Here is a 14,010-nt window from a genome sequence, read left to right as displayed (position 1 = left end):
GACATTGAGTGCTTGACTAAATAATCATGCTGGTCAATAATTACAATGTACAATACAAATGTGTGGGTTTTTTTTTTCTCTCTCTCTGTCTTCACATGTAGGGCAGTGGTCTATATTGGATCTTTCCATTCAGACGTATGGGAATGTGTCCTCTGTTAACACCCAGCTTGTACGCTGCGAACGGATCGGCTCCCTTATCAGTACATTGCGGGAATTCAGAGCGCTGTGTTTGTTACGAAATAGCAAGATGGCACCTCCCGTTCTCAATCCAGACATCAAGTACTTTGCACCCTGCCAGGATGGCTTTCCAAACCTAGATATGCCTGTAAGTATGGCGTGAGGGTCAGAACACAGCTTGTTAGATGGACTAGTGTGGGGAGGTTGCTTTCTTTTTCTTTTCTTTTCTTTTATTTATCTCTCTTTCTCCACTAGTTCACGTAAGTTAACTTTGCTCCAGGCTGTACTCTTGCACTTTGTCAATTATACTGTCAGGGGAAGCCATGGCCTAAAGGTTAGAGAAACAGCTTTGGGACCGAAAGTTCACTGGTTCAGTTCCCTGGACCAGCAGGATTGGCCGAAGTGCCCTTGTGCCAGTGTTGTAGTTGAGTCTCTAAACCTCAAGTCAGAGTCCAGTCTCGAGTCCCCAGTGTTCAAGTCCAAGTCATTAAAAAAAATTCCGAGTCTGAGAACAAGACTCCAACCGCACCATTTGTTTCAGTGATGTTAACGTTAGTTTGTTCCTGAACAGGTGAATGTGCTTCTCTTTGTCAGAGAGTGCGAAGTATTCTGTCAGAGATGGTTGGGAGACGGATGTAAGTGCAGGTGTGTTTGTTTAATACATGTGAAGACAGGTAAACAATCCAGAACGGCAGGCAAAATTGTAAAACGGTTAAACGGGCAGTAGGTCGAGCGAGGCACAAATGGGCTATCGTAGACTCGGCAGGATCAAAGACGAGAAACAGGAAATCAGGGATCAGGAAACCAAACAAGGAAATAATAATGTGTCAGCAACACAACTCAATACTTCACAAAGTAAGTGTGTTTTCACAGTATTTTAAATAGGCATGCTGATTGCACCTTAATCCTGTGCAGGTGCAAGTCGTTTACGGCATGCGCGCGCACGAGAGTCCGCTTGGCGCATGCGCGCTGTCCGGAGCATGCCTGAGAGTCTATCTGATGCACGTGCCAAGGCGCACAGGTGTGACATTCTTGTACAAAAATTAATGTAGCTATAAATATCTTTTATGCCAAATTTATTATGGCATGTTACAAAAAATAAAGAAAAAAAATCCAAGTCCTCGTCTCTAATTTACGAGTCCTAATGCAGAAGTCAGTCATCAGTGCTCAAGTCCAAGTCGAGTCATGAGTCCTTAAAATTAGGGCACGAGTCCGAGTCCTGCACTCGAGTACTACAAGCCTGCCTTGAGCAAGGCACCTCACCCCTAGCTGCTCCCTGGGCTGCCCACTGCTGTGGGTATGTCCGAGCCCTGTTGTACGTCGCTCTTGAAAAGGGCGTCTGCTAAATGCCTGTAACGTGGTGATGCTTAGCTTACCTTGATCTAGATGAAGTAAAGCTGGCAATGAGCAAGTGTGAAGAGTAGTTCACTCTGTTTACCGTAAAGGGGAGGAATATACAAAATGGGATTGCAAGTTTATTTTAAACATGTATATATTTTCCCCCCCTATAGGAATATAACGGGGACCAGGCCAAAGCAATCAGCTGTGGTGTTGCAGTGGTGAAAAGGAAGGAGAAGACCCCACAGATGATGTTAATCCGCGGACCACCAGGGACCGGGAAGAGCAAAGTCATAGTTGGCATTCTGCGCAGACTTCTTGCTGTGTGTCCTTTTTTTTAGTTCTGTCTTTTGAAATGGAAAAGATTTTAGGCTTTTTCTTTCTTTTCTCTTCTGTGTGTGCTATTTTACTCGTTGCATCAACCCTTTAGTCTCCAAATGGAGTGAAGTGGTTTCCTCATTTTGTGGTGTATGTTGTGAACTCTTTTTAGCCTGGTCAGAGTCCTTCTGTGAATCGCTATGGCAAGTCTTGCAGAACGAGAATTCTGCTCTGCGCCCCATCGAATGCCGCCATTGACAGCTTGATGAGGAAAGTCATTAGTGACTTCAAAGCAAATTGCTTGAACATCCATTCTCCACAAGGTACTAGTAATGCATACACACAACCACATGCTTCCATATAATTGGGAAGTGATTTTTATGTACAGTGGTGCTTGAAAGTTTGTGAACCCTTTAGAATTTTCTATATTTCTGCATAAATATGACTTAAAACATCATCAGATTTTCACACAAGTCTTAAAAGTAGATAAAGAGAACCCAGTTAAACAAATGAGACAAAAATATTATACTTGGTCATTTATTTATTGAGGAAAATGATCCAATATTACATATCTGTGAGTGGAAAAAGTATGTGAACCTCTAGGATTAGCAGTTAATTTGAAGGTGAAATTAGAGTCAGGTGTTTTCAATCAATGGGATGACAATCAGGTGTGAGTGGGCACCCTGTTTTATTTAAAGAACAGGTACAGTATCTATCAAAGTCTGATCGTCACAACACATGTTTGTGGAAGTGTATCATGGCATGAACAAAGGAAATTTCTGAGGACCTCAGAAAAAGCATTGTTGATGCTCATCAGGCTGAAAAAGGTTACAAAACCATCTCTAAAGAGTTTGGACTCCACCAATCCACAGTCAGACAGATTTTGTACAAATGGTGGAAATTCAAGACCATTGTTACCCTCCCCAGGAGTGGTCGACCAACAAAGATCACTCCAAGAGCAAGGCATGTAATAGTCAATGAGGTCACAAAGGACCCCAGGGTAACTTCTAAGCAACTGAAGGCCTCTCTCACATTGGCTAATGTTAATGGTCATGTGTCCAACACCAGGAGAACACTGAACAACAGTGGTGTGCATGACAGTGTTACAAGGAGAAAGCCACTGCTCTCCAAAAAGAAGACTGCTGCTCGTCTGCAGTTTGCTAAAGATCACGTGGACAAGCCAGAAGGCTATTGGAAAAATGTTTTGTGGACGGATGAGACCAAAATAGACCTTTTGGGTTTAAATGAGAAGCCTTATGTTTGGAGAAAGGAAAACACTGCATTCAAGCATAAGAACCTTATCCCATCTGTGAAACATGGTGGTGGTGGTATCATGGTTTGGGCCTGTTTTGCTGCATCTGGGCCAGGATGGCTTGCCATCATTGATGGAACAATGAATTCTGAATTATACCAGCAAATTCTAAAGGAAAATGTCAGGACATCTGTCCATGAACTGAATCTCAAGAGAAGGTGGGTCATGCAGTAAGACGACAACCCTAAGCATACAAGTCGTTCTACCAAAGAATGGTTAAAGAAGAATAAAGTTAATGTTTTGGAATGGCCAAGTCAAAGTCCTGACCTTAATCCAATCGAAATGTTGTGGAAAGACCTGAAGCGAGCAGTTCGTGTGAGGAAACCCACCAAAAACCCAGAGTTGAAGCTGTTCTGTACGGAGGAATGGGCTAAAATTCCTCCAAGCCGCTGTGCAGGACTGATCAACAGTTACCAGAAATGTTTAGTTGCAGTTATTGCTGCACAAGGGGGTCACACCAGATACTGAAAGCAAAGGTTCACATACTTTTGCCACTCACAGATATGTAATACTGGATCATTTTCCTCAATAAATAAATGACCAAGTATAATATTTTTGTCTCATTTGTTTAACTGGGTTCTCTTTGTCTACTTTTAGGACTTGTGTGAAAATCTGATGATGTTTTTGGTCATATTTATGCAGAAATATAGAAAATTCTAAAGGGTTCACAAACTTTCAAGCACCACTGTAGTTGTGAAAACGTGTCACTGCGAATGGGGCAGGCCACGAAGGATTTCTGTCCGGACGTCTTTGCTGGCGGAGACGCTTAGCTTTGAATTTAAAAAAAAAAAAAGAAATGCAACAGTGCTTGTTGTCTCGTTACTTGGATATAGAAGATACTTAAAACTATTTTCATTTCACCTTAATTCGCATGTATACTTTCCCTGACTTTTGGCGCTCCATATTTTAGGCCTTTCAGGTGCTGTTAAATAATATGGCATAGATGCAAGTCAAGTAACCGTTCACTTGTACCTCCTGAGAAAGTCTGTTTCACACAGCTTTACTAAGGCTACATCCACACGACAACAGCAACGAGATTTTTTTTTTTTTAAATTTTTTTTTTTTAAATATCGCGTCCACATGGGCAATGGATCAGTAAAATATCAGGTACATATGGCAACGCAACTCTTGCTGAAAACGATGCAATACACATGCCACACCTCTACGTGCGCTGTAAGACGGTCCCATCGAATACACCAGAACAATAGAAGAAGTAGACGCATGCGCATAAACCCCTTCTTCTGTAGCATTAGCCACATAAAGTTTTGGTTATTAATCAGTAGCGTAAAACGAAAGATGCGGAAAGAGGAATGAATGGGGGTAGATGGAAGCCAGTACGCCAACATTCTGATATCCTCCAGAATTCTTTAATGGTCCGGAATAAATTGAATGCTACACGTTGATGGATTAATTTGTTCTTCTACGCCCTTTTTGAGGAATGTATTGTCGGACTTAAACCAACATCTGAAGAGGTGAGATCGCTCCTTTTTTTTTCCCTATTTTTGCTGGTGGGATTGTTTAAATATTCACAGTGAAAATATTTTGTAAGTGCGTTTCATGAACCAAGTTATAGGATTTGTTGACAACTCGCATCGAGTTCGTTACACTTCTACCCGGCGTGAAGCACTGACAGTCATGTGGTTGTGACGTCATCGTAAACAAATCCGTTCTACTCATCCAGATGACTTTGCAACGGCGCCGTTGCCAGATTTTTCCACTCTGGAACCCATTCTCAAAAGATTTCGTTTTGGGGCACCCAAAACGCCGGTGCCGTGTGGACGCCAGGCCGAAACGATAAACAATTTTATCAGATTCACCTGAATCCGTTGCCGTGTGGACAGGGCCTAAGAGACTGATAAAGATTGTGTGTGCAGGAACCTGTGGTGACATTAACCTGGTGCGACTTGGGAGTGACAAGACTATTTCTAACGACCTAAAACTCTTCAGCCTTGACAACCAGGTCAAGAAAGACTTGGGTGAGTAAAATGCATGCATTTAGAGTTAAGGGGGGAAAAAAAAGTACATTAATGGTAATAATAGCAATATGACTTAATGTCAGCCTTTTGGCTTCAGGGTGTGTTTGTGTGTGTGGGGGGGTTTAAATGAGACTGTTCTACAAGACTACAGTGGAGTTTAAGGGTTAAATTGTTTTGTTTTGATACCAGTTGTTGGAATATTCATTAAAATGGATTTGCTAATAATGCATACATGTATGACATTTAGAGAAGTGCTTTGTGGTCACTGTTACAGCACATTCTCATGTTAGTGAAGAGTATCTTTACAGTGTGGGAAATAAGGCCGGATTGGCGGACATTTACCAGTAATTTTCGCATTTGTCTGTCTGTTTCAAAAGCATCAGACTGGATGGTTGATTTAAAAAAAAAAAATAAATAAAGATTCGTATGTATCTGTCTGGATTTCAAAAGCATCAAACCGATGGCCCATGAAAAATTGTAAAGATATAGGTTGAATCTACTTTTCTAATTTTCTTCCAAATGGCAGATTCTACCATAACAGAGGCCAGCTAAGTCCCATCTCCTTAAATTGCTGAATTGATTATTTTGATCATTCTATTAAGTTTTTCTAGTAGCATTTGGGGTCTTGGATATTCACAGTAAATTTTAGGACCGTAGTCCTGGTAACTAATTAATAAAAGCCTGACATGACAGACATGCTAAATGACAATAGAAACACATCGGTTTCTATCATCAAAATCTGACAGACAAACTAACGTCTACCATCATATTCTGACAGACACTCTAGATGACAATAGCAACAAAACTGTTTCTTACATTACTAAATTTGTCAGATTAATAATAATATTAAATACCTCATCACTAGAACCAAATAATAAAATAAAATATTGAAATAAAGATGAAAATTTATTTTCAAAATTGAAATATCAACAATAATTGTCAGAACAGTGACGATAGACACGACTGTCACTTTCGCGGGGAAATAACACATTGAAACGGCCTGTCGGCTGAAAGGGTCACAAGTGGCTCTGATTTATCTCAACTTACGATAGTTTTCCTCCAGAAAAATTTAAATATGAATGCACAAATATATTCTCAATGTTTCTATCGTCAAAAATTTCTCTCGTCAGGATAGCTGACTGAAAATCTTACCTTGATTTATTTGATGAAATCTAGCTGTCAGAACTCCAAGTCTTGCCCGGAAGTAAATGTCTGCGTCACAAAAATCATGCGCAGTAGAATTTCCTCTTTGCGTCAGTCAACATGTGCGTGGTGAGGGCTTGAATTTTGCTGTCGTCAGGTGCATTAGACTGACAGACTGACGATAGCATTTTTTAAAAATAACTGTGGGCTTCTCTCGTGAACGAAATAGTTTTTTTGCTGTTAATCTATTTCAACACACTCTGTTACCCAAAAATGATAAAGCCTGCTTCCACACGATAACTACCAAAGATCCATAACGGCTGAGTCTATCGTCAGGTCATCTGACAGAAATTCACTGACGATAGCAACAGGGATAATGAAAGTGATTTTTAAAATGGGAGTTATGTCTGTCAGATATGTCAAAGAAATAGAACTTTATTCTTTAAAAATCTTTTATTGATATACTCGGTGTATTTTTAAATGACGTGCTGTTTTAGAAGACCAAATACTATATTTTCAGTCTTGAAAATATTACCTCACTGAAAAAAGGACAAGAAAAATTTCGTATTTTGTGGGCAAGTGATTAATGGATCCAGTTACGGTAGAATCTGCCAAATGTTACATTGGGTGTTTACATTGTCGCAACATGGCCTGTGAAACGGGGGCCCCTGCGGGCGCAATTTTAAAACTTGGCCGCTGATGGTCCCAGCCCCACCAAAATTTACAGGCACATCCCTCTCCCCGAGCCCTTTCAAACCAGCCCAGGCGTAGCCTGGTATGACTGCGGCTCAGTCCGCTATTTGTCCCAGAGCCCCCGAAAAAGCTCAAGCCAGGGCTCGTGTTAGCCTGTCTGACTTTGGACTGGGCGCGGCTTGCGGAAAACTTGAGCATGAGCCCTGGCTCCAGCTGCTCGTGGGGATTTAAAAATTCATAACTCGGCCACCGAAGGTCCTAGTCCCGCCAGAATTTACAGGCTGCTCCCTCTCCCTGAGTGGCACACTAAATAAGATAATAACATGCTCCGTATTCACTGTTGCTTCTATTGCACAATGCAGTTGAACTAGTGTTTGTGTTGACGGTACCCAATTGATCCAGTCAGTTGATTTAAGAGTTCAGTTTACATGAAACTTTGCAGTACAGTATTATGTTAAAGGGGTACCAAATATAATATATACAGTTGCTGATGTGACAAAGTAACGTACTCTTAAGTATTCTATCAAATTTATATGCTAGAAAACAACGAAATATCTTGGTAATTGTAAATATAATACTTTATACGCTAAACCGCACAAGAGTCGCCATTTTTAAAAGACCGTGATGTCAGCGCTACCCACTGCACTAGCAGAACTCTCCGAAATAGAGGAGATAAGCGTGTAATCATGGCGTCGGGCGCATCAAGTGAAAGCGACAGCTCTGTCGAATCATACGAAGAGATCCCGCAAGACACACTGCAAGCAGGCTATGGCTTAGAAGGGTACCAGTTTGAACCTAGGAGAGGTACTATGTAGTGGAAGTTCATTACGTCTAACTATTAAAGCTATTTTAAGTTCGTTTCTTAAGACAAGGATTTTTTTAAGATGTTACCTTGTTGACAGTTTCGGCGAGAATCTTCCGCCTTCTTCAAAACAGTCACCAGATGTCGAGTGGTGACGTGCGTTATCAGCTGATGTTACGCTACGGAGGCGTGAACGTCCCGCCCAATTTGACAGGTAGTTCACGCCTCCTGCTGTCAGGTCGCTCCCCCAGGACACATCTGGTGACTGTTTTGAAGAAGGCGGAAGATTCTCGCCGAAACTGTCAACAAGGTAACATCTTAAAAAATCCTTTTCTTAAGAAACGAACTTAAAATAGCTAGGAGAGGTACTCTCGACTCCGGTGATGAAATAAGAGAAGAAAGCTCGGATGACGGCGAGGATGAGACTGATGCTGACCATGGGCATGGCGAGCGTGAGGCAGAGCGTCTGCGTGCAGGTGACACGGCGTGGTGCTCGTGCGGAAAATGTAACGTGGAGTTGCTCACGAGTCCAGCAGAATTTATTTGCTGCAATGAGAGAGGCGCCACCCGTGGACTTGCGAAATCGTCGCAAGAGGCAGAAACGGGTATTTCACACGTGCTATTCCCAACCTCAATGAGCCAACACAACTGGGCACATACATACGTCATGAGTGTTACGCAGAGAAAATGAACGTGCATTAGTAAATGAACGTAAGATTAGTATTGTTAATTACTGAATTTCTTCTAGACTTGGTATTATTTATATAAAAAAAACAAAAAAAACCCATAACCTCATTGTTGACACAATGGTTCACAAGTGTTATTTTAGTACCTATATACAAGTACCAGTAAGTTGTAACCAACTGGAACATCCTTGCCCGCCCGCCCCCCCCCCCCCCCCCCCCCCCCCCACACACACACACACACACACACCTTTTTTTTTTTTTTTTCTTTTGGACATGAAACTGACCTGTGTGTACAACTATTCTCTTGGGTATAACTTTTAAGCATGTTTTTATTCAATCTTCTGATATTTTCTTGTAAATTGGATTCAATTTGTAGTGTAATTAACAACTAATAGCTAGTGTAACTTGGCCTTTGAAGATCACAAAAATGGTGCCTGGAAATAGCTGAGAAGCCATCTGCAGGCATCTAAAGCCCTTCAGCTTCCATGGCCCAAAGGTGGGTCCCGGACCCCCTGGCCGCATTGTTCCGGGCCTTTGGCCCATCGTTCGGATAGGCTGAAATTTGGATGGACAGGCAACATGTCAGAAAATTCCTTATTTCCCCTCACTGTTTTAGATATCGGAGTCAATTAAAATTGTATTTCAGTGTGAACATCTTAAATGCTGTTTCATTATTCCTCATCACAATGTACATTCGGGTCCATAAGTGTTTGAACAGTGGGACGATATTGGGGGAAGGCTATAATTCCTAAAGGTTTAATACAATGTGATGTGGGTTTTTTTTTTTTTTTGTTCAAGCCCTTGAATTAAAGTTGAAGTCTCTACTTGATTCACATCTTGATTGTTTTATTTCAAATCTATTGTGGTGGTGTGCAGAGAAAAGAATAGGAAAATTTGTCACAGTCTAAATGCTTATGGACCGGTCTGTATCGACATATTCTTGTATTGTCAAACCCTTAGATGCAGTTCTTCACCTTTCAGCTGGTGTGTAACATTGGAAATTTCTTTGTGCAGAGAAAGGGCAGCAAAAGAATGGTCAGCAAAAGAATGGTCTGGATATTCAGAAGCGGAAGGAGGAATTGGACATGATTATTGACTCACTTTCTGAACAGTGTGGCAGGAAAGGCAAAAAATGGCCCATGGTGAGGCATTCCTCATATACACACACACACGCGCGCGCGCACCCCCTGACACCCTGAGAAACAGATTTCCAGTATTTCTCCTACTGAGGTATTTCACCTGACGTCACAGGGTCACGTGACGCCCCGGTGTCCGCCATTTTGAACGTCAAGCTACATACTAACGCTGCAGACAGAGAGGGAGAACCAGCTTGAAAAAAAAAAACGTGTTACAGACACCTAGAATAGATTAATTTGTCAGTAAGCACTCTATAAATAACCATGGTGTTTGCTTGTTGTGCTGTGGGCTGCCATAACAGACAGGGACAGCGTGCAGGACGCTCCTTTTACCGGTTTCTAGTGATGGGAATTTCGGCTCTTTTTCGGGAGCCGGCTCTTTTGGCTCTTCTTACTATAAGGAGCCGGCTCTTTCGGCTCCCAAACGGCTCCTGAGATTTTATTTTTGATTTAATTGCTGCAATTAACTAGTTAATTAATTACATTATTATTTATATTTTATCAATAGGATGTTTTCCATTTTATTTTTTAGTTTTTGTAGCCATTGTAAAGCTTTGTAAAGTATAGCAGTGTAACAATGTTCTAGCTATAGAAATAAAACTTACTTACCAATTAATAAATTATTTTCTCACAAACATAATGCAAAACTGTTATATTACCAATATAAAATACACAGCTGATTTTCCCCTCCTCCCTGCGCTCCACAGCTTTAAGCATTACACCAGTTTTCGTATTTTCGCAGCTGTGAATGACATCAACCCCCCCAACCAAAAAAAGTAGGCGTACACCATGCTACTTTTTTTCCTTTGAATGGTAATAGACAACAGAAAGACGCAATCGGACAGCAGCTTTTTTTTTGTGAAAGTCTCTCTCTCTCTGAGACACCTAAGGACAAAAACTAATTCGGCTCCCACCGAAGAGCCGGCTCCCGTCGTTCACTTCAAAGAGCCGGCTCTTTGAACCGGATCGTTCGCGACCGACACATCACTCCCGGTTTCCTACTGACCCAGACAAGAGGGCCAAATGGATTGCAGCTGTGAAGAGACAGGATTGGGAGCCAACAGAGTACTCCAGACTTTGCAGTGATCATTTCATTTCAGGTTAGTTTATCAGTTAACGCAATTTTGATAAAATATATAGCAAAAAGTAAATGGGTCAGTGTTTGTTAACCCATCTGAGCAGTGAAACAAGGCAGTGTTAATTTGTCTAGGGTTGCATGTAGCAGACATCAGACATAAAACGCAATAACAGAGGCTAGAAAGAAACGGGACACAGAAATAAATAAACAGGGCTCCATACCAAGGCTGGGTACAGTGTTTGTGATAAAAGACAGATCCAATTTAACACGAATCACAGCTTACTTTCTTGTTAAAATGTGCAAAGGTCTCCACCATCTCATACCGCCTTGCACTGAAGGACTTAAGCGTGCCGTCCAAAATGGCTGCGTCACGTGACTTGGTCACGTGGGTGAAATACCTCAATAATGGTCTTAAAGATTTCTTGCTACCTGAACAGTAAATTTCAAAATAATAGGCACATCCTTACTGTTCTGGAGCAGGCTTAAAAACTGGCGGAAGTGGAACTTTGAGGAGGAAGATGATCATCAATGATTACATGTTTTCCATCGTAATCTTTGATTAAGTGTCACTAATGTTTTTCCATGAATAGGTTACAAATAAAGTAGAAATAGATTAGACATTTTCTTGTGGTAGTCTGTCATTTCAGGATTGAGCTTAACTTGATTTAATACTTTCTTAATTGAGACCTCAATCTACAACCCCGAATCAGAACAAGTAGGGACTGTGTGGAAAATGCAAATTTAAAAAAAAAAAAAAAGAAAGCAGTGATTTCTAAGTTTACTTTGACCTGTATTTCATCGGTGACAGAATGAACCTGAGGTATTTCATGTTTTTGTCTGGTCAACTTCATTTCATTTGTTAATATACATCCATTCCTGTGTTTCAGGCCTGCAACACGTTCCAAAAAAAGTTGGGGCGAGGGCAATTTAGGGCTAATAATGACATGAAGCAATTAAATAATGTGATTTTGTAATCATGCATAGCTGCCAACTACTACGAATAAATCATATTTATTATGATTTGTCGTTTTGATTACGAAAATACGAATTTACTACAATAAAATACGATTTTGCCAATTTTCATGGGTCATTTTCAAAGTCTATCACCGGTGGGATTTGTATTTGAACTCGCTCTGACCAATCAGCGCAACAGTGACTGTGACGTAGTCAGAGCGACAGAAAGCAGTGGGGGAGGGTAAACCATAGACACATAAACATAGACGTCGCATTCTGCGTAGAATCATACGTCATCCTCGCCGCCATATTGACTGCGTTTAACTGTACCAACAGGTTTACCGTCCAAACGAGATCACATGGGATTACCTTTCACAGGTGAGACTGGAAAAATACTTTTCAATACTGTTCCTTCAGTTTCCCAGCTCATCTCCACCGGGTAGGTATAGAGTTATAAGCAGTGAGAATTAAATAATACAGTGCCACACTATGATGAGCGTTTTTGAACGTATGATGAATGTTTTTAACCTTTCTGAATGTGAAGGAATCAGTGATGTATTTTGTTTGGGTATGACGTGAGAACCTGGCCGAACTCAGTTTGGCGCTCATTCAGCTCACTTTGTGGCCTCAGGTTTTGGTGGCTTGCTACGGTATGCTGACTGATTAGCTTACCTGAGCTATCTATCGTGTATCTGTCACTAGTTTGCAGTGTACAGGGTATTTCGCACACTATTTTATAACCATCACATTAAAAGTTATATGTGTTGTTTTGATGCCTGTTTGTTTCCCAAATATATACGTGTGTGTCTTAATGGGTGAATAAAAGGCATGGAGTTAAATATTATTGTAGAAAGGGGCTTTATGAAGTTCAGTCCATTTACTTGCATTGGTTTACGGGGAAGATTTGCGACATCCAATATGGCGGACACTCTGACGTATCCCAGCAACGGGACACCAGCTCAATGCGGCGTCTGTTTATATGTCTATGGGGTAAACAAACAGCATGTGGAGAGGGACACCACTGGAGCGTCGAGTGTTTTGGTGAAGATTCAGCGATCATGGAATGAGCGGAGAGCCTCTTCCTGCTCATGTTTCAACGAAAACTCCAAGTCTAAGGCTACGTTTACATTACGTCGAATCAGCGGATCATCAGATTAATGTTCTTAAAACGATTCGCGTTTACACTAAAACCGTTAGCCGTGCACATAGCAACGCCAATACGCGGATACGCTCGGCTCCGCAGGCATCCTGCACTCCAAATCACTCCGCCCTGAACAGCGAGTGCCCTCTGGAGGGTGCGCACTCCGGCCCTGCGCAGCTCACACAGCGCGCGAATGAAGTGAACAAGCCACGATTCGGGACTGAGCCGCTGTGTGTGAGATCCCAGCGCAGATCACTTATTACTTGCAAGTGGAAGGATGGCAAGCCTAAAGACAATCATAACTACACAATGGGCAGTATTTGCATCAGTATTTGCAGTATTTTCATACTTTTATACTCTTTAATGAAAGGTGATACAAGGCGGAAGTCCGCGCCGTTTTTCAGCAGTCGCGTCACATGACCAACGCCAGCGAATCAGGAAGGTGGATGTCACAGTGATGTTGTCCAATGAGACGCCAGCTAGAGCTCAGCACAGCGTATTCGCGTATTCTGAATGTTTACACAGCACCGGACCAGATACGATCTAGATTGAATACGTGGACGCTGGCGGATTCCCGTTTCCTGGCTTTTCCAGGGGGTTTAATGTAAACGGACAGTGCATCCGCGAAGAAAACGAGACAGATACGGTCTAATGTAAACGTAGCCTAATTCTTCTAAAACTGATTCCAAAGCGGAGTCAAACGAGCGCTGTTCACTAGCGCTTTCTCCAGCGTCGCGCAGCTTTGTCGTCACTCCTGCAAAAGCCCGCCCAAAGAATCCAAACAAAAGCCTTGCGTTGTGATTGGCGGGCACGATTTGATGCCCTGGGTGTGTTGTTGATTCTGTTCTTTTTGATTTGTAGTCATGTGAAGAAGCAAGTTGAAATTGACACTTTTTTGAGCTGTTTCACTTTGTGCCAAGCATGTTTTGAGGCATTTTTATGTTTGGTGTTGATTACAAGAGGTTCCTTTTATGTTTGATCTGTGCCAAATTGCTTTGATGATATGTATTCTAGTTCCAGGTAAATTTGTTTCCATTGTTGAAAAGAACTTTGCAAATTAATGTAAGATGATAGTTTAGTTTGTAGAATAAATTTTGTCAAACTATTTTGTTTTAGTGTGATTTTTCAGGGTAGTTTTGCTAGAAAGCTTTGGCGGTGGGGGGGCTTCGCCCCCCCCCAACCCCCCACCAAGACTCAGTACCCAACCTTGTATTACTATTTACAACTTCAGAATGTTGGCAGCTATAATCATGATT

General features: G+C 41.6%; 1 protein-coding gene across 5 annotated transcripts in view; it reads left to right on the top strand.

Annotated features, from left to right (window-relative positions):
• Positions 1–14,010, top strand: part of setx (senataxin) — a 114,932-nt gene that overhangs the window by 79,841 nt on the left and 21,081 nt on the right. For 4 of the 5 annotated variants that reach the window (XM_060935626.1, XM_060935627.1, XM_060935628.1 and 1 more), the window contains 5 exons: positions 102–325; positions 1,689–1,838; positions 2,006–2,156; positions 5,020–5,121; positions 9,460–9,587. In XM_060935626.1, the coding sequence (XP_060791609.1) occupies positions 102–325; positions 1,689–1,838; positions 2,006–2,156; positions 5,020–5,121; positions 9,460–9,587 (755 nt within the window). Of the gene's footprint in view, positions 1–101; positions 326–1,688; positions 1,839–2,005; positions 2,157–5,019; positions 5,122–9,459; positions 9,588–11,949; positions 13,039–14,010 lie in introns of those variants that run through there. The other variant, XM_060935629.1, reaches the window with a different exon arrangement.

The sequence above is a fragment of the Neoarius graeffei genome, chromosome 12, assembly GCF_027579695.1.
Source record: "Neoarius graeffei isolate fNeoGra1 chromosome 12, fNeoGra1.pri, whole genome shotgun sequence".
NCBI classification, from domain to species: domain Eukaryota; kingdom Metazoa; phylum Chordata; class Actinopteri; order Siluriformes; family Ariidae; genus Neoarius; species Neoarius graeffei.
The sequence above is the reverse complement of the archived record's forward strand: the minus strand, read 5'-3'. Positions and strand labels throughout refer to the sequence as shown.